The sequence below is a fragment of the Pelophylax lessonae genome, assembly GCF_965119305.1.
Source record: "Pelophylax lessonae genome assembly, chromosome: 3".
Classification (NCBI taxonomy): Eukaryota; Metazoa; Chordata; class Amphibia; order Anura; family Ranidae; genus Pelophylax; species Pelophylax lessonae.
The window spans coordinates 315,759,596-315,780,652 of NC_138770.1; the positions used below are offsets into that span (position 1 = coordinate 315,759,596).

At 47.1% G+C, this 21,057-nt stretch overlaps 1 protein-coding gene across 3 annotated transcripts in view; it reads left to right on the forward strand.

Annotated features, from left to right (window-relative positions):
* The window catches only part of DVL3 (dishevelled segment polarity protein 3), a 327,108-nt gene that overhangs the window by 303,320 nt on the left and 2,731 nt on the right, over nt 1–21,057 (forward strand). For all 3 annotated transcript variants that reach the window (XM_082249429.1, XM_082249427.1, XM_082249428.1), the window contains exons 13-14: nt 6,892–7,059; nt 7,185–7,397. In XM_082249429.1, coding sequence (XP_082105555.1) covers nt 6,892–7,059; nt 7,185–7,397 — 381 coding nt within the window. The remainder of the gene's footprint in view (nt 1–6,891; nt 7,060–7,184; nt 7,398–21,057) is intronic.

Consider the following 21,057-nt stretch of genomic DNA (forward strand, 5'->3'; position numbering starts at 1 on the left):
AGGACAGATCCAGGGTTCAGGTATGCTGAACCCTGCAATCTGACCCTGCCTGTCACTTAGGAGATCCGCCCACTTGTGTTTACACAAGCAGGCGGATCACCACACTAGATCCCCGACGATCGGGGAAGAGCAGCGGCGATCGCCGCTGCTCCTCCCCTGGCCCGACTCCCGCTGTGACTGAATACAGCGGGAGCGAGCCTCCGGCGGTGCGCGCGCGCCGCCGAGAGAGGGGAGTGTCTGATGACGTAGATCTACGTTGTCAGACGATAACAGACCACTTTGCCGCAGTACTATCAACGTAAGCAGACGGCAAGTGGTTAAGCAAATTTCTTTTTTACTTTGTATAAACAGTGTAACTACTTTTCTGCAGAGTGATTCTTCAGGCTGGAAGCTCCTTCCCAGCCCAACATTAGTTGTGGTAAGCCCATGCACTGCTGTGCTTCTAGTTTAAATGAAAAGAAGTACATTAAAGCGGAGTTCCACTGGTTTTTGTGTTTCTTAAAAGTCTGCAGCCACAAAAGATGTAGTTGCTGACTTTTTTTAAACACTCACCAGTCCCGCAGTCCAGCGATGCAGGAGCCTTGGTTCTCTCCCTCTTCTCCCCGCGTCACTGGCATCACTACTGTGGACACCCTGCTGCGACAGCTTGCGGCTTCACAGCTGGGTGCGCACTGTTCATTCTTGAGTCGTGCTGTTCTTGAGTGGACGGGAAATCTTCTTGGACCCGTGACGTGTCCCAGATGATTGCAGAGAGGGAGGGGAAGAAGAAGCGACTCAAGCGGAAGTTAGAGCGGGTACCTGCAAAAACAAGGTACCCCCCCAAAAAAAAAGACATGCCAAATGTGGCATTTCAGTGGGTCAGGAGGCCTTACAGGGGAAGTTACACTTTTTGAGTGGAACTCCGCTTTGGGTGTTCACAAAGGATGTCTGTTCTGTGACCTTGAAAAAGCATGAACTTTTAATCACTAAAAATGTTTATCCACTTTATACACTTTAGTATAAGAAAACCCTGCTTTTGGATGTGCAGCGATATTTCTTTTAACTAGATTCCTAGTGCCGAGCCACAATCTTTTCACCTTTTACAGATTACATGTTTCTTGGCACGACAGAAATCTGTGTTTTGCTTTTGTCTTGTTAAAGCATTGTTCATTTTGATGTCAAAAGTTTTAGCCAGTCTTTTGACTAAAATGCCATTTTAGTCATCTGAATTGAAACTGAATTTTCTTTTCTTTTATTTTTGTCACTGAAAACCTACAGCTGACAAAAATTTGACAAATGTATTTTTGTTGACGTGATTAACACTGGTTTTAAGTAGGTCAAAGCTAAAACTATCTGAAAGTGATGTTGTAATTTTGGGTAGATGTTTACAGATTTATGGCCTGGTTTTCACATGGTATCTCCCAGTAGGCAGTGGCATATCCCTAATGTGTGCAGTGCACAAGGACACCCAAGGGAGATGGGGCCCACTGAGCCCTCACTCACTGCACGTATTGAGTAGCTGTCCTTTGAGCTGCAGCCACACCTTTCACTTTGCAGCTGCAAGACGATCTGCATATGTCAGCACTGCTTCTGCCCTCTGAAGGAGGTGGCTTCTGTGTCAACAATTCACTGATCAAAAGTTACAGACTGAAGAATCCATCTTGTATCAACCCAAGAAGCCTCTCACCTTTTACCTGGTCCTGGAATGTAAATGCTGGGGAAATGGAGCAAGAGGCGAGAGATATCAGGTGTAGCTAAGGGCACTGTGTGGAGGACAGCCTGCCCACTACTTTGTGCCTGTGTTCCCTGGGACTGTCTGCAGATGTCCTACTCCCTATACAGAATGTAGAGAATGAGTTAGAGGGGAGGGATCTATACAGCCTTTTCCGGTTTCTTTTGAAACCAGACACTGCTTCATGGACTGGGCTGTCAAGGTCTTACTGCTGCTGCTTGTTTCTTTTGAGTATTAAAAAATGTACTCAGGACACTGCGACTTCTCTGTCTCCTTGCATGGAGTACCTAAAAACCGCATCAGTGTGATTAAAGAATCAAAGGGGATCAAAGCAAGCGTGGGAACAGCACTAATCTGTGGTGGTTCTGCCGATGTCTGATATTTTAGGAATTCAACTTGGTATTAATAAGACTCTCCATTAGAAGGACTTTCACCCCAATAAAAATATTTTAACACATGACCCCTGCATTATGTATATTAAACACACCTGACCCCTGCATCTATGCATTGCTTGCACCTGTACTTTGCACAATACATACTGTGGACCCCTGCACGCTGTATATAGTTTTAAGCCCTTCCCACTGTTGACACCATTTTGCCACACCTACAGTTTACCACAGCACTCTGAACCTGCCACCTCACTATTCTCCTCTGTGTTTCTTTTCTTGAGAAAGGGCATCAATTCTGTGAACAAAGGCCTACTGCATTCAAAAAATGAACCCGCCAGGAGGACTATGGTGTAAACACATAGGTTACCCTATTAAAGTGATTCTAAACTCCCAGTAATACTCACATCGTCATTCCATTGATGTGTCGGATACATTCCTTACCATCCCCTGTCATCTTCTGTCCATGTGGCAGGTTTTAATTTGTAGAATGACCTCATCCTGTGCATGTGCTTGGCGGTCTGTCATTCCAGCACAGCCAGAGTGCGTTGGAAGTGCACACTGAGCTGCGCATGCACAGCTCAGTGCAAGATCAAATAAAAGTGGCAAGCAGGCAGGTAAGTGTTTGTTATTGCAGAAGAGACATAGCATGTCTAATTTGTGTAGAAGGGGAGATTGGGGCCTGTGTAAATAGAAAATTAGTTGGCACCTTCCCCCATATAAAATATGGAAAACAGCACGAGGGAGCAGATTGATCCAACATGTAGGTCAAACTGTGCCCTAAGACAAGGGGGGTTTAAATGTGCCTCTATAAGTCACTGAATATGCATATGTTTATAAATCAAAAAGCATACATATGTTTTATTAAAAAGGTAATAAATCTTTATTCATACAATTAGAAACAGTAAGTACGTCTAATCAGCATATATAAATTTGAAAAAAGACAATAACATGTACAGACATATGAGGGTATTGCTGGAGCTACGCGTTTCGCATTATGCGCTTCTTCAGGGTCCAGCAAAAAGATGTATTTAAACAGAGAATCAGTCTTAGAAATCTAAAGGTATATAAAAAGCTTATTAGATTCATAAATAGAACCATATAAGTAAAGCATTTTTATTTACAACTCATCATATATATATTTTATTGCTAATGCTTTAACCAATAGAAACTAGTATATTCAATTAAAAATGAATATTTTTTACCATTGTCTCTAGAAAAGAGACTCAGCATATGTTTAGACAGGAAAAGTTTCTATATATGTCTTGCATCACAGATCATTTCAACTTGTATTTAAGGTGCATAGGCTATATATAATTACGAAATTTCTACAAAAGTAAGAATACAATACAAGAGTGAAGACCTTCTAATATATATAGGGAAGAAGAAAAGGAAAGAGAAGAAAAAAAAAGGGGGGAGATAGTTAAGAAAAGGGATATAGAAGAGAGAGGGAAAATGAAGTGAAGTGTGTAAAATCACGTGAGCCAAAGGGGGGGCGATGTGGGGATAGGCCAATCCCCCGGATGAAAGACATCCGGGGGATGGTCCATCCACAACAGAGGTATGGAGGGGATTGCACAAAAGTAGCCAAAATAAGGACCCACATCTTATACAGATAGAGTTCAGAGATTTCCATTGCTTATTGGAGAAAAAAAAAAACGGTCTTACCTACATTTAGAGATCGCAGTGGATAGCATAGATCGTACTTATTTGGATTTAAAAACAGACTATATGGAGAAGGAGCCATAGGTCCCTGAAACCAATGATAACGGAAAGAGAGATGTTTCCATGAATTTCAAATTGTGTCTGACTGATAGAGAGGTAATAGAAAATCTATTAATCAAAAATATGCTTACCAGGAATTCACTTTAAGGAATCATATGTGTAGTGACAGGAATGTCAGATTTTCGTGAAAAAGTGTCAATTGAATAGGAAAAGTACTGGTCATTGAAGATAACCCAGTATTTGGTTTTAAAACCTAATGGGTTGGTGTGTATCAAAGTGACACTGATGAGAAAATTAGAGGTGTATATAGTGCAAAAAATATGCAGTGTAGTAAAGTGAGATCCCCAAATAAAAATGGGCACTTGGTTCTCATCCAGGATCTGAAATAACATATATTCAAGGAAAAGCCCGTAAGTATTTGTTCGCTCACAGGAAAGAAATACATATCTAATACTGCTCGGAAATAAGAAAAGTTATCTCTTACCAGTAAGTCTTAGTTCAAACGTTCAGCGGGGATACAGCCATCTGGGTAAAGACCCACTACTGAGAGCTGTTGGATGTTAGAGCTATAAATACTGACCTGATGTAGATCGGCACATCCTCCTCCACCATGTCTCCCGCCCCCCACATCCGTCCGCCAAAAGCGTCCACGTGGGACGCCGTGGGAGGATGTTCCTGCAAACCGGAAGTAAGCGTCACTTCCGGTTCCGGGACTGGAAGTGACGTTACGCCGCAAAGTAAATATACAGATAGCGATGTCTTTTGCCATTGGTCATGTCTCATCCTAACAAGGATGCACAGTGTATTATAGCAACCAAGTGCTGATATATGCACAAAGCGGCAAGATATCTTAAAGAGGAGTAGCAACAAATGTTTAAATCCATTAAAATTACATTGAATATACAAGATCGGTATTTACTGAAAGTACATACCAAAAAGGTTCTAAAAAATACAAAAACAAAACAGAGGAAATACTGATCGATTGTATGGCAAAAGAAGTATAGATTTTGAATCTATCGATCGGTATCTCCTGATGAGAACCAAGTGCCCATTTTTATTCGGGGATCTCACTTTACTACACTGCATATTTTTTGCACTATATACACCTCTAATTTTCTCATCAGTGTCACTTTGATACACACCAACCCATTATGTTTTAAAACCAAATACTGGGTTATCTTCAATGACCAGTACTTTTCCTATTCAATTGACACTTTTTCACGAAAATCTGACATTCCTGTCACTACACATATGATTCCTTAAAGTGAATTCCTGGTAAGCATATTTTTGATTAATAGATTTTCTATTACCTCTCTATCAGTCAGACACAATTTGAAATTCATGGAAACATCTCTCTTTCCGTTATCATTGGTTTCAGGGACCTATGGCTCCTTCTCCATATAGTCTGTTTTTAAATCCAAATAAGTACGATCTATGCTATCCACTGCGATCTCTAAATGTAGGTAAGACCGTTTTTTTTTTTTTTCTCTAATAAGCAATGGAAATCTCTGAACTCTCTCTATCTGTATAATATGTGGGTCCTTATTTTGGCTACTTTTGTGCAATCCCCTCCATACCTCTGTTGTGGATGGACCATCCCCCGGATGTCTTTCATCTGGGGGATTGGCCTATTCCCACATCGCCCCCCCTTTGGCTCACGTGATTTTACACACTTCACTTCATTTTCCATTTTCCCTCTCTCTTCTATATCCCTTTTCTTAACTATCTCCCCCCTTTTTTTTTTTCTTCTCTTTCCTTTTCTTCTTCCCTATATATATTAGAAGGTCTTCACTCTTGTATTGTATTCTTACTTTTGTAGAAATTTCGTAATTATATATAGCCTATGCACCTTAAATACAAGTTGAAATGATCTGTGATGCAAGACATATATAGAAACTTTTCCTGTCTAAACATATGCTGAGTCTCTTTTCTAGAGACAATGGTAAAAAATATTCATTTTTAATTGAATATACTAGTTTCTATTGGTTAAAGCATTAGCAATAAAATGTATATATGATGAGTTGTAAATAAAAATGCTTTACTTATATGGTTCTATTTATGAATCTAATAAGCTTTTTATATACCTTTTAGATTTCTAAGACTGATTCTCTGTTTAAATACATCTTTTTGCTGGACCCTGAAGAATCGCATAATGCGAAACGCGTAGCTCCAGCAATACCCTCATATGTCTGTACATGTTATTGTCTTTTTTCAAATCTATATATGCTGATTAGACGTACTTACTGTTTCTAATTGTATGAATAAAGATTTATTACCTTTTTAATAAAACATATGTATGCTTTTTGATTTATAAACAAATGCATATTCAGTGACTTATAGAGGCACATTTAAACCCCCCTTGTCTTAGGGCACAGTTTGACCTACATGTTGGATCAATCTGCTCCCTCGTGCTGTTTTCCAGACATAGCATGTCTCTTCTGCAGTAACAAAGAGCTGCCTACTTGCAGTTTTTCACTGGTTTAGTTTAGGTCCGCTTTAAGTGATGCTTTTCCAACTGTCAAAAGCACTTCATATCAGAAGGAAGATTTTACAACTTGTTTCTAGACTTGGTGACAGATGAGATGCGTTTGCTCCTAGAGAATATAAAAACATTTCCTAAAACTCGTCTTTCTTCATTTTTAAATTTTTGGATGCAGTAAGGATGTGCTAAAATGTTAGGTTTTCCTTTGTGTTCATCAGAAAAAAAAAATAAGTGGACGTCTTCCCTGCAAGGATAAAGAAAGCAATAAAAACCTGACAGACATTCCAAGCTTTTACCATTCTACCCATTTGGTAATCGCATAATTGTTGCAAGGTCTGTAATATTTGGGTGTGCTCCTCCAAATTGTGTTACCACATTAATTCCAAAGAGCTTTAAAAATATAGATATTCCCTCCACATTTGTGTAAACTAAAATTTGTATTGTTGAGTTTAAGTTTACTTAGTCTTTTACAGCAAAAGATGCTATTGTGGCAAGACCCAACCAATGGCTTTTATTGTTTTACAGCCTTATTCCCCCACAGAAATATTAATTTCAATAAATTATATCTTACTCCTGTTTTATTCCAGGTTCTGATGTAGTGGACTGGCTTTATAACCATGTGGAGGGCTTCACGGATCGGCGAGAAGCACGAAAGTATGCCAGCAACCTCCTCAAAGCTGGATACATCCGCCACACTGTCAATAAAATCACTTTCTCTGAACAATGCTACTATATTTTTGGAGATCTTTGTGGCAGTATGTATCATACTCCAGCTTCTTTATTTTTGTGTACCATCACTATTTCTATTACAGTGCCATCTTGTGGTTATATTTTATCACACACCAAAATCTGAATGTTATTATTTTTCCTTAACCCACAGACATGGCAAATCTCTCTCTTAATGACCATGATGGGTCAAGTGGAACATCTGATCAGGATACACTTGCTCCTTTACCACACCCAGGAGCTGCTCCGTGGCCAATGGCATTTCAGTATCAGTATCCATTGCCTCATCCCTACAGCCCACATCCAGGTTTCCCAGACCCTGGATACAGCTATGGTGGTGGAAGTGCTGGCAGCCAACACAGTGAAGGTGAGCTTAAATAAAGACACACTTTCTAAAGCAAATGTCTTTAAAAAAGTATAAATTATTCCAGCACAATAATAGGGATTACATCATTGAAGCTTATGTCAAGCAAATAAAAAACACTCAAAAAAAATTTGATACATATCTGGAAAAACATGCACATTACCCTGTCTTTTTTTTTATCCTTTTAAAGTTGAACTTCATTTAAAAAGGGTTTATCTTTTTCTCCTTATGGTGTGTAAGGTGGTGGAGCACAGGAGTGGTATTAGGAAAAGGAAGATTATACAGAGCACTTTTTTTTCATGGGTTGTGTGAGACTTCTTTTTACATGTGATTTGATTTTATATCACAGCGACAGCGATCACATGCCTCCGGCCCAGTACAATGACCTGTTATCTGCTGGGTCCAGTAGACACAGCAGGTGACAGATCGCCACCGCAGCATGGCCCCTAGGACACGTGGAAGTCACGTGACTGGGAGGACATTTTATCCTGTCCACCCAGGTTGGGAGAGCTCCTGCTCTGCCGTCATTTGACAAGTTTATTCTCCTACCTTCCTTTGACATGACAACACTGTGTATTTTCAGCTATAAAACTCTAAGCACATGGTGCCAGCTCTGCATACTTCATTTTTGATCACGAAAAACACAGACTTCTCCTTTTTTCTCCCCCAATCTCCTTGAGCGCAGGAAGTTGTAAGCTTACAAAATAGGTAGATGATAGATATATTTTGCACTTTGTAGAGAGATAAAACAAAACCCTTTCAGGGTATGTTTAGCAAACGAAAAGGGAACAAATAAGAGAATTTCATTGTGGAGGTTTAAGTTCATTTGAAATACACTGCTCAAAAAAAAAAATTAAAGGAACACTTTTTAATCAGAGTATAGCATCAAGTCAGTTAATCCTAGGATATTGATCTGGTCAGGTAAGTAGCAAAGGGTTTTTTTAATCAGTTTCAGCTGCTTTGGTGTTAATTAAATTTACAGGTGCACTAGATGGGCAACATTAAGACAACCCTTGAAACGGGAATGGTTTTACAGGTGGAGGCCACTGACATTTTTTTCCCCTATTAATTTTTTGACTGTTTTTCACTAGTTTTGCATTTGGCTAGGGTCAGCGTCACTGCTGGTAGCATGAGGCGATACCTGGACCCTAGAGAGGTTGCACAAGCAGTCCAACTCCTCCAGGATAGCACATCAATACGTGCCATTGCCCAAAAGTCTCAAGAGTATGGAGGAGATTCCAGGAGACAGGCAGTTACTGTAGTAGAGCTGGACAGGGCCGTAGAAGGTCCTTAACCCATCAGCAGGACCAGTATCTGCTCCTTTGTGCAAGGAGGAACAGGATGAGCACTGCCAGAGCCCTACAAAATGACCTCCAGGAGGCCATTGGTGTGAATGTCTCTGACCAAACAATCAGAAACAGACTTCATGAGGGTGGCCTCAGGGCCCAATGTGCTCACTGCCCGCCACCATAGAGCTCAATTGGCATTTGCCATTGAACACCAAAATTGGCAGGTCCACCAATGGCACCCTCAGCTTTTCATAGATAAGAGCAGGCTCACCCTAAGCACATGTGACAGACTTGAAAGGGTCTGGAGAAGCCGTGGAGAACGTTATGCTGCCTGTAACATCTTTCAGCACAACCAGGTTGGTGGTGGGTCAGTGATGGTCTGGGGAGGCATAGCCATGGAGGGACGCACAGACCTCTACAGACTAGACCATGGAGCCTGACTGCCATTAGGAATGGGGATGAAATCCTTGGACCTATTGTCAGACCCTACGCTGGTGTAGTGAGTCCTGGGTTCCTCCTGCACAACAATGCCCGGCCTTATGTTACAAGAGTATGCAGCTTGTTCCTGGAGAATGAAGGCATTGATACTATTGAATGACCCCCTCGCTCTCCTGACCTACTGTAAATCCAATAGAAATGTCTCTTTCTCTTACGTCCTCCGACAGTCGCCGCCTCTTCATATTCGTCACATATGGGGGTATTAGACTTTGCTCCGAAGGAGTAGCTAGGCAACAGAATATGTTAACAATAAAGCTTTAACATATCCCACCCTCAAGGGGTGGTCCCCTCAGTCAATACCCTCCTACTTCCTGCAACCATATCTCAGTTTTAATGTCTAGCTTGTCAGGAGTGGCTGGCTCTCTCTGTGCTGGGACTTTCTGTCCCAGACTCTTTCTTCTTTTTAATATTTTGTTTGAGTTTTCTCTCTATCTTTACTTAGCTGTTATTTTTGTCAGCATTAGTTAGTTCTTCGGACAAAGAGGATCATGCGGACTGGGTCTCGGGCTGATCCCCCTGGTCGCAGGTCGTGGGTCAGTGGCTTCCCAGTCTGCCATCGAGCGTTCAACCAGGTAACGCTCCTGGCACAGTGAACGACCCATCCCTGTTCGGTGCAGGGATGATTGGTGAGGTGGCTACCTCACCGGACGCTGTGCGGTTTCTTAACCTCCATTGTGTGCGTCTTGAATTGCGACTCTCCCTGCCTCATGTGCAGCGGCTTGTTCGCCTGTGCGGGTTCCCCACGCCATGTGAGGTAAGTGTATTTATGTGGGGACCTGTCTGTCTGGGGGGGGTCTCAGTCTGGGACTGTGTAACCTGCCTTTAATCACACTGCTTGTCTCCCTATCTCTCGGCTGCATGCTGTGGGCTGCAAGGGGGGGGGGGGGGAGCTGTATGACACTGTGTGTGTCAGGCTGGGCAGTGTGAGAAGCTGTGTGCTGTGGGGCATGTTTTTTCTTGGCATGTTTGGGCATATACAGCGATCGCTGCGGCGATCTAACATGTATCCTTATATTGGGATGTAATGTGTGTGTTTTTATGCACTGTGGAGCGGCGTTTTCGGCGCCAAACGACGCCATTTTACCGGCGCCCGCTCCGGCCGCATGGTTTACATGCACGGCGGCCATTTTCTTGTAGCCTCCATAGGCTTACATAGAGCGCCCTGGCAGCATCACTTCCTCTTTCCAGGAACACCGATCGAGGCAGCAGCAGCAGCGGGGTCTCCTCAGGTTTTATCCTTCTGTTCTTGCTATCCATTGCCTGTATTCAGTTTGTATATTCCCTGTGGGGGTCTCATTGTGCCTGAGTGTGGTGCGGTGGGTTGCGCTTGCCGCGCTTGCTAAAAGGGGGCAGTTAACCCTTGGTTGTCTGGCATTACAGGGGCAATGGATTCTCAGGAGGGCAAGTTTCCTACAGTATTGGTGGAAAGCCAGGGGACCGCTGTTTCCCCCCCAGGGGGGGATTTAGCCACTATTGTGGCTGGCCTTGCTGCCCAGGTGCAAATGCTGGTGGCTGCTCAATCTACTAAACGGCCCAGAGTTGCTCTGTCCTCTGATTCTGAGGGTGAAGGTGATGGGGCTGTTCTGGCAGGGACCTCCTTATCGGGGTCCCGCTCCTCTCTTGATCTAGTGGGGTCTGAGGTAGAGGCTGAAGTTGAAGGGGTTGATAATTCTCCCCCTGGCTCGCCTGAAGAGCTTGCAATCATGGATGAGTTGATTGCTTCCATTAAGCAGACGCTACGTTTGCAAGACGAAGTGTGTCCCCCCGCTGCCTTGGCGGCTTATGGGACGCAGAGGAAACGCAGGACGCCGCAGGTTTTTCCCTGCAATGCTGATTTTCAGCGCGCTGTTAAGGATCAATGGCGCGATCTGCGCAAGCCTTTTGCGGTACCAAGTAAATTCAAGCTGCGTTATCCTTTCTCGCCTGCCACTGATGAACGGTGGTGTGTGCCTCCGCCAGTGGATCATGCAATTGCGGTTTTGAACAAAGCCACTGCGATTCCTGCAGAGGGTTCCCCTGTTTTCCGTGATGCCACGGATAGGAGACTGGAGTCTCTTGCCCGTCATACTTATTCTGTTACGGGTTCTATGCTTAAGGCTCTGTTTGCTTCTCTCATGGCGGCCCAGGCGATCGCAAGTTGGACGCAGATGCTTAGGCGCGTCCTAGTGGCCGATTCGGCCTCGGCGGCGACCCTGGATATGGTGGATCAGATCCACCAGGGTGTCATGTATCTGTGTGATGCGGACCTGGACCTGATTCCGTTGGCTGCACGTGTGCACAGCGTGGCGGTGTTGTCTCGCCGCCTGGTTTGGTTGAAATGTTGGTCGGTAGACCAATCTTCCCGTAAGACCTTAGCCAATCTGCCTTATGATGGGTCTCGCCTTTTTGGGGAGTCCCTGGATGTGTTGGTTAAGGGGATCACCGGGGGTAAGAGCACTCTCTTGCCCCATTTCCCCAAGGCTAAGGGGGCTTCTGGGAAGAAGCATGCTAATTTTTGGCCCCCTCAGGGGTCCTTTCGTGCCTTTCGGCCGCACTACAAGGGCAAACCGTTCAAAGGCCAAGGCTCTCAGAAGAAGCCCTGGTCTGGGAAACAGAAGTCCGGCCAATCCGGACCTGCAGCCCATAACAGTTCGGCCTGAAGGGGCGCCCTCACCCAGTTTTGGGGTGGGGGGACGCTTGCTCGGTTTTCTTCAGCCCTGGTTGGCCCGTGTGCGGGACAGATGGGTTCTGGAAATCGTTCGATCTGGTTACAAGATCGAGTTTCTCTCTCGGCCGGAGAGCAGATTTTTTCCCTCAAATCTTCAACTGTCTCCAGAGCGCCTGCGGGATCTGCACCTGGCGGTGCGGGACCTAAGGGCTCAGGGAGTGGTGGTTCCGGTGCCTCATCGGGACAGATTTCGGGGGTTTTATTCCAATCTGTTCACCGTGCCCAGGAAGGAGGGCAAGGTTCGTCCGATTCTGGACTTGAAGGCTCTGAACCGCTCTGTGCGGGTTCGCAAGTTCCGCATGGAATCCCTGCGCTCGGTGGTGGCTGCCCTCGTTCCGGGGGAATTCATGGCCTCCATCGATTTGAAGGATGCGTACCTTCACATCCCCATATTCGAGGGTCATCAGAGATACCTTCGATTTGCCATTGCGGAGGATCACTACCAGTTCGTGGCGTTGCCCTTTGGTCTCGCCTCGGCTCCGCGGGTCTTCACCAAGGTGCTTGCACCGGTTCTGGCATTATTGAGGGCCCAGGGCATTTCTGTCCTGGGGTATCTGGACGACATTCTGGTTCGGTCTGCGACCAGACAGGGTCTGGAGGAGGACCTGTCTGTCACAATGCAAACTCTACAGGAGTTTGGTTGGACGATAAATGTTCCAAAGTCGACACTGAGTCCGTCGGTTCGTCTCCCCTATCTGGGAATGATACTGGACTCGGTGCAGGCGAAGGTCTTCCTGCCGGAAGACAAACTCAGGACTCTTCAGGAGGAAGTCAGGTCCCTCAGGGACGTTCCGCACTCGTCTCTGCGGACGTGTATGAGATGTCTGGGATTGATCGTCTCGGCCTTCGAGGCGATTCCTTTCGCGCAGTTTCACACGCGGGGTCTCCAAGCGGAGATCCTGTCCAGGTGGGACGGGCGACCTCAATCTCTGGATCTTCAGATCTCGTTGAGTCATCGCACCAGGGAAAACCTTCTGTGGTGGCTCCAGTCCCCGTTGGTGTCCGGGGGCAAGTCGTTTCGTCCGATCTCGTGGACGGTAATCACCACGGATGCCAGCCTGTCGGGCTGGGGTGGTGTTCTGGGCGTTCTGTCCGCCCAGGGGACCTGGTCGGAGGGGGAGTCTTCCCTCCCGATCAACATTCTGGAATTGCGTGCGATAAGGCTCTGTCTTCATCGCTGGACGGACCGACTGCGGGGCTGCCCGGTTCGGGTGCAGACGGACAATGCCACGGCGGTGGCCTACATCAACCACCAAGGGGGCACCAGGAGTGCCAGAGCGGCTCGAGAAGTGGCCGACATTCTATCTTGGGCCGAGACTCATGTCCCGGCGATAACGGCGGTTCACATTCCGGGAGTGGAGAACTGGCAGGCGGACTATCTGAGTCGCCAGACCCTGGATCAGGGGGAATGGTCTCTCCACCCGGCTGTCTTCCAGATGTTGTGCGCGAAGTGGGGTCTTCCAGATGTGGACCTGTTCGCGTCTCGCCTCAACTACAAGGTGAAGAGGTTCGTGGCAAGGACGCGCGACCCTCGGGCAGACGCGTCGGACGCGTTAGTGGCCCCGTGGCATCAGTACAGGCTGATGTACGCGTTTCCACCGATTCAGTTGCTGTCCAGGTTCCTTCGCAGGTTACACTCGGAACGCAGCACGGTGATTCTTGTGGCACCGGACTGGCCTCGCCGGTCCTGGTACGCAGACCTCGTGAATCTGGCGGTCGACGCCCCTTGGCGTCTGCCTCTTCGAGACGATCTACTGTCTCAAGGACCGATTTACCATCCTGCTTTACAGTCGCTGGCTTTGACGGCCTGGCTGTTGAGACCGAGGTCCTGAAGGAGAAGGGTCTCTCTCCAGAGGTCGTTCATACTTTGATCAATGCGAGGAAGTCTTCCTCGGGGAAGGTTTATTACCGTACTTGGAAGGCCTATTTTGCCTGGTGTGAGTCCAGGGGGTTTTCACCCCGCACGTACTCGGTTTCCCGTGTGCTGTCTTTCCTTCAGACGGGTGTCGATCAGCGTTTGGCGCTGGCTACGATAAAGGGTCAGGTGTCTGCGCTGGCCGTTCTGTTTCAACGTCCCGTGGCTTCCAACTCCTTGGTTGGCACCTTTATTCAGGGTGTGCGGCATCTGGTTCCTCCTAGGAGGGATCCTTTGCCCCCTTGGGACTTGAATCTCGTTCTATCTGTGTTACAACGTGCTCCTTTTGAACAGATCAGGGAGATCTCGTTGTCTATGTTGTCCAAAAAGGTCGCCTTTTTGGTGGCGATCACTTCGGCTCGCAGAGTGTCGGAACTTGCGGCTTTGTCCTGCAAGTCTCCGTACCTGGTTGTTCATTTGAATAAGGTGGTCTTGCGACCTAATCCTTCTTTTCTGCCGAAACGAGTTTCGGAATTCCATCTTAACGAGGATATTGTTTTGCCTTCGTTGTGCACGAAGCCTAAACATCCAAAGGAGATGAGATTGCACTCTCTGGATGTTGTTCGGGCGATAAGGGTTTACCTTAAATCGACTGAGTCTTTTCGTAAGACGGACTCCTTGTTTGTTCTTCCAGAGGGTCCTCGGAAGGGCATGGCGGCTTCGGCCTCTACCATCGCCAAATGGATCAGGCAGACCATTGAACAGGCCTATGCCTTGCAGGGGAAGGTTCCCCCTGTGCCTGTGAAGGCGCACTCTACTAGATCTCTGAGTACGTCTTGGGCCTGCCGTCATGGGGCTTCTGTAGCCCAGGTGTGTAAGGCGGCGACTTGGTCGACCGTGCACACTTTCACAAAATTCTACAAAGTAGATGTTCAGGCATCGGCGGATGCTTCCTTTGGCCGCAAGGTTCTTAGTGCGGCTGTTCCCTAGGGTCCCTTGTTGGGGACTCCTGGCTGTTGGGATAGTTTTTTGTATTCCCTGGGTTTTTTGTCTTTTCCTGGGTTGTTGCTCCTGTTGAGCACTTTTTTTGCTGTTGCCCAGCTGGTTTCCTTCCTTTGGTAAGGTTCCTTTCTTTGATGTGGAGACTGCGTTGCCTTTCGGCGCGGATGCGTTTCCCACCCCTCATGTTTGCACTGCTTTGGGACGTCCCCATATGTGACGAATATGAAGAGGCGGCGACTGTCGGAGGACGTAAGAGAAAACGGAATTTTTGTAAAATCTTACCTGTAAAATTCCTTTCTCTGAGTCCTCCGACAGTCGCCGCCCCCGCCCCTCTTTTGGGGTTTGAATGTATACTCTACTGCTATTCCACTAAAACTGAGATATGGTTGCAGGAAGTAGGAGGGTATTGACTGAGGGGACCACCCCTTGAGGGTGGGATATGTTAAAGCTTTATTGTTAACATATTCTGTTGCCTAGCTACTCCTTCGGAGCAAAGTCTAATACCCCCATATGTGACGAATATGAAGAGGCGGCGACTGTCGGAGGACTCAGAGAAAGGAATTTTACAGGTAAGATTTTACAAAAATTCCGTTTTTGTTCATCGACAGACACAGCACTCCATGAATCCTACCTAGTGGGTTATATTACTTCCTCCCAGGAGTAGGACTAGGCAGAACAAAAAACACCTGGCTACACCCATGGGGCCATCCTCAGCTGGTATATACAACCCCCCTCTCTGCTCTAGGTAAGCAGTTTTTATCTGTTAGTCAGGAGTAAGGACCTAGTCTTCCGGCTGGGATTTCCTAGCCATTTTCTCTTTCCTTACATCTTTTTTGTTTTCTCTTGGAAGCTCTACAATCAATTGCCCCCCTGGGCAATCTAGATCCAGTTGTCCCCGTAGCCCAGCCAGCAAGCACGTCCAGACCGCAACTACGTGCTAGGTCGGCCGCAACATAGCCTCATGAACAGAGGCTGGCCCGCGAGTTAAACATCTCCTAGGGTCACATATGACCAGGCTTCGGTCTGAGTTACAGCGGTCCCTTTGGCCGACAGCTCCCCTACTACTGTGGCGAGGAGTTCTGTCTGGAGAGTTACCTGCACCCTGGAAGTACAGTCCCCCCTTCTCCCCTTTCGGTGGCTTTCTTTGGGGTGAACGCGGGTAACCTCCAGGGGCGGTTGGACCTGACTGCAGGTTCCTTCCTCCCATCCTTAAATCCCTCACTCAGCTGGGCTTCCCCCACTCCCATTCCCCCCTGTCTGGACCTAGTCTGGTGGGGGTCCCGGGACAGAGAATGCAGCAGAAACCCCTGGGGTCTCCCCCACTATCCCCACTCTGTAAGGGTCCTGGGATAGTGTGTCCCGCCCTGTTAGTCTGGAGGGGCCCCAGTGTAGGAGACCCCTGGGTGCATGCCCTGCTGTTTGCAGTGTGGGTATAGGGCAAGGGGGTCCAAGTGCAGAGACTGGTGCAGATTCTCCCCTAAACGTGTGTCCTACCTTTAGGCAGGTTCCCTTGAAGAGGGTGCAGCGTTGCAGAGGGTGCAGGAAAGATCCTGGCAGCATGCTTCAATGTTTGTAGCTAATGGTGGCCATTTTCCCTTAGTCTGGCTGGTCTCCGGTTGGGGCCATGTTTGTGTAGCCAGATGATGTCACAGGGGCCATTTTCTCTAAGTCTGGGAGATGCTGGAGACAACTGAAGCCCCGTGGGGATGCCGAAGCGCCTCCTCTTCCATAGTTTCTTCCTGTGCCTGGGACATATGAACAGGGATAGCGTCCATGATGATACTGGGTTTGAATTCTCTGCGCTTCTCCGGTTGGTAGGGTGAGTCTTCGGGGGTCCCTGTTATCTCTCTCTGCTCATAGGTACCCTGAGTCTTGAGGGGATCATTTTAGTGGTGCCAAAAGAGATAGTTTTTGTACTGCAAGGTCTTCTTTTCCTTATGGAGCCTCAGGGTCACATCACACCCACTGACCCCCTCATGAAGGTGGCAGGTCCCTCTGAACCCCAGCTTCCCATGGTTGCACTGACGGTGGGCCTGCAGTCCTTAGTGTCCTGGGTGGAAAAGGCGTGTGGGCAAAGCCCCAGGAGGAAGCGTTCCCCCTGCCTACCATTGCTCAGTCTGTCTCCTCTGATTCTGAGCCAGGTGCCGCTGTGGACGCGGCTCGTCCAGTGGGACTTTATATCACACCCCCTGATCCATCCGATAGTGAGGATGATTCCTCTATGGTCGTAGCAGCAAATTAAAAGCCGCTGGTAGAGGCACGTATTACTACAGTGCGTGAGACTTGTCCTTTTTCAGGTTTTTTTAGGTCCTGCAAAGGTTCAGGTGATGTCTGAACTACCTTAGGTCCCCCCATCCAGGGCTGGCCCAAGACATTGTGCTGCCTGGGTCCAAGAATGAAATGCTGCCCCCCCCCCCCCACCAAAAAAAAAAAATTACGCCCACCAAATGGCCCCCACACCCAATATTTTATAACCTCATAATAATACTAAAATTAAATTGATCAGGAAGTCGGATTTTCATGCAACAGCACCTTGTCCATATGCAACATTATATGACATACCGGCCACATTTTTGAAAAGGTGCATGCACTTTTATTTGTGGAAACACAAGTACAGCAGCCCATTCATTTGAATAGGCTGCCGTGCCTACGCAAACATGGCCTGCACGAAACACAGAAGTGTGAACCTAGTTTATATCAGGATCACATGGGAACGCATGCTTTCCCGTGGAAAACAGACTGGGGAAAAAATAGCGTTTGTACTACTTTAAAAAACTCACTGCACCAAACTGCAAAGTACTGGTGGCACTGTATTGACACTGATTGAGTATTGTTGGCACTGATGGGGCACTGTGATGTCACTGATGGGGCACTGTGATGTCACTGATGGGGCACTGTGATGTCACTGATGGGGCACTGTGATGTCACTGATGGGGCACTGTGATGTCACCAATGGGGCACTGTGATGTCACCAATGGGGCACTGTGATGTCTCCGATATGGGGCACTGTGATGCCTCCGATATGGGGCACTGTGATGTCTCCAATATGGGGCACTGTGATGTCTCCGATATGGGGCACTGTATTGACACTGATGGTACTGTAGGAGCGCAGCAGCACAAGCTGAACTGGCAATGATAACTGTTGAGAAGTGATCACTCTGTCGTTGATCGAAGTGATCACGTGGTAAGAGCCCGCTGCACTGGGTCCTGTGGACCCAGCTATCATGGACACTTCCCCGTGTGTCCCCCAGAGATGTGACCCTAGACTTTGACCTTGTGCTGTTGCCAAGGGCAACAGCTTAACTTATACCCCAATTTTTGCACATCTGCCACATTCGTTTGGGTGGGATGGAGGCAGTTATTTTTAGCCAATGCTCAGCACTTGATGAGCAACCTATTATGCCAGCCAGCCACGCACATTACCTATATTTACTAATACTATGTCCACATCACCCCTTGAAAACTTTTTTCCAGTAGAAGAACTCACCAACTGGCAAAGTGGTGCCTCATATTCTATGGGTAGTGGTAGAAACAAGAACTGCTACTTGCAGGAAGCACTGGTGATGAGCGCGGGTAATTTTGCTATGCTGTGTGTGCCTTCCCGCCGGGAAACCAGCTCTGCTCCGCTCAGCTCCCTAACCCATGCCCCGATCTGGCTCCGCCCCACAAGCCATGCCCCCCCCACCGCTCCACAACCAATTCCTCATCCCGCTCGGCTGATCCCCTCCCTAGCTATCCAATGTACATAGGAGCCAGCAGGTGACTCTGTATGCCGGACGGAGGCAGAGAGAGACGGCGGTATGTTGAATATCGCTGTTCCCAGCCGGCAGCGCAGCCGCAACACTGAGCCAACGCATGCCATTGCCAGCAATTTAGCAAAATATATTGCACTGCATTTCCGGCTGTTACATAGAGATGACGGCGTGGCCGCCCCTGCCTAAATTGCCGTCTGGATCCAATGGACTCAGCGGGACCCATGGTAGGGCCGGCCCTGCCCCCATCCCTGTCATGGGAATTGTTTTACTTAGGTCTGATTCTATTTCTGACCAGGGTGGTCCTTCCTCTGCACAAACTTCAGGGACCACAGGCCATGATTCACCGGCTGCTGTCACACAGTTCACTCTCCCATTTTGCATGCAAGTTCTGAGTCTGGTGGTATCCACCTTCAAGACCGTTCTGTTTGCACAGTCTTACATGCAGGGCCTTTAGCAGGTTCGGCTCCACAGGATACCGAAGTCCATGACGATGTCACGGGGTCCTCTGATAGACACCGCAGGCTTCCAAGGGCCGTGGTAAGGCCAGTATCATCCTCAGCTAAGGCTTCTTCTGCAGTTCCTGCGAGAAATCAAGGGCGAGGATCTTCCAATCATCCTGGTGGCTGTAAATGTCCCTTGGGGGCTTCCTCTGTTGTCCAAAGGGCTGATTTAGCATCCTGCTTTACAGTCGCTGGTTTTAATGGCTTAGCTATTGAAAGCCAGGTACTGAGGGATAGAGGTCTGTCTGGATCAGTGATCCCTACTATAGTGAAGGCGAGGAAGTCGTCTTCCAGCAAGATATACCATCGTAAGCAGAAAGCGTAAATTTCTTGGTGTGAGTCGATTGGCACTCATCCTCAATCCTTTATTTGCGGCTTGGATCTTAACCTTTCTTCAACAGGGCGTTGATCAGAAGTTGGCCTTGAGTACCATCAAGGGCCACTTGTGGCCCTGGCAATCTTCTTTCAGCGAACCCTAGCCATGCACTCTTTAGTTCGTACCTTCATTCAGGGGATTCAACATGTGGCTCCACCTGTACGGTCTCTTTTGCCACCATGGGATTTAAATTTAGTACTTTAGGTTCTCCAGAAACCTCCATTTGAGAATATTTGGGAGATTCTCTTGCTTACGTTATCCCAGAAGGTGATATTCTTGGTGGCTATTAGCTCAGCCCGCAGGGTATTGGAATTGGCGGCATTATCCAGTCCCTATTTAGTGGTCCATAGAGATTAAGTGGTTCTTTGTCCCTGTCCATCATTCCTGCCCAAAGTTGTCTCTGGCTTCCATTTGAATGAGGACATTGTGTTGCCTTCCTTGTGTCCCAAGCCTGCTCATCCCAAGGAAATTGCCTTGCATATGTTGGATGTGGTTCGTGGGATTCGGGTGTATGTGGCAGCTACTGAGTGCTTGTGGAGGTCAGACTCGCTTTTTGTGATTATGGACAGGCCAAGAAAAGGGCTGGCTGCTTCTTCGGCTACCATCTCGAGATGGATCATCCAGACGGTGACTCAGGCCTATTCCATTAAAGGTCAGGTGGTCACCTTTTCCTGTCACGCACATTCTTTTTGGAAGTTTTTATTTGCTGGTCACATGACTGCACAGCTTACCTGCACTTCTTCCCCCATAGCAAGGGGCATGTCTGCAGAGCAAGTGGGCAGGCTACTGTAACATGTCACACACTGCAAGGAAGCCCTGTGATGTCATGTAGGTATCAGATGGCCCCTGTGCTGCAGTGCTTAGTCCCAGCTCTCCATTCTACACTTGTACCTCATTCTAGAGTCTCTCTGCCTGTATTTGTAAAGGCATTTTTCCCTGTACGCCCAACCCTGTGTCCTTCCTCTCATGAAAGGCCATGAAATTACCCTGCCTTTGATCCCCACCACCTCTCATTTTCCCTTATACTTAGCACTACAGCTTTTTCCCAATATTGTTACTGCATGTTCACAGTAAGCCAGTGTGCTGTGTGTACATTTCACACAGTGCAGAAAGTGCGTTGCAGATTTGTGGGTCTCGTATTAGGAGGCACAGTTATTCAACTTAGCAGGACCTAGTCTACAGGACGTGTCTAATGTAGAGAGGACAAGCAGCAGGGTGATTATAGGACAGCAGGCAAAGCTGCTGCCATTCAATTGAGCAGGGCTGGATGGGGTGTGGTTGTGAAACTGACTAGATACAGGCATGTTGTGCATGGGCAGGGAACCTATAACTCCTAGCAGCCATCCAAGGGGTGCAAACTGAACATGCCAAGCACACAAGAAGATATGTGCTGCTGTAGTCAGTTTCGAATAGTAACGTGGAAACTGGCAGGATCACCAGGTATTTCTGATGAAATGCAGAAGTAAAGAAAGAACAGGTTAGGTTTTATTTAACCACGAAGACACAGTTGATATTAATTTTTGGGGTAGCACATTTTAATTCCAAATTAAATTTTGGATATTTTTAGGAAATGTGTGTACATTTAGGTTGAAAGCTAAGAAATGAAAAAGAATCTAACAAAAAATATATATATATATATATATATTTATGGGTAGGAATGAGTTTTTTTGGGCTGATCAAA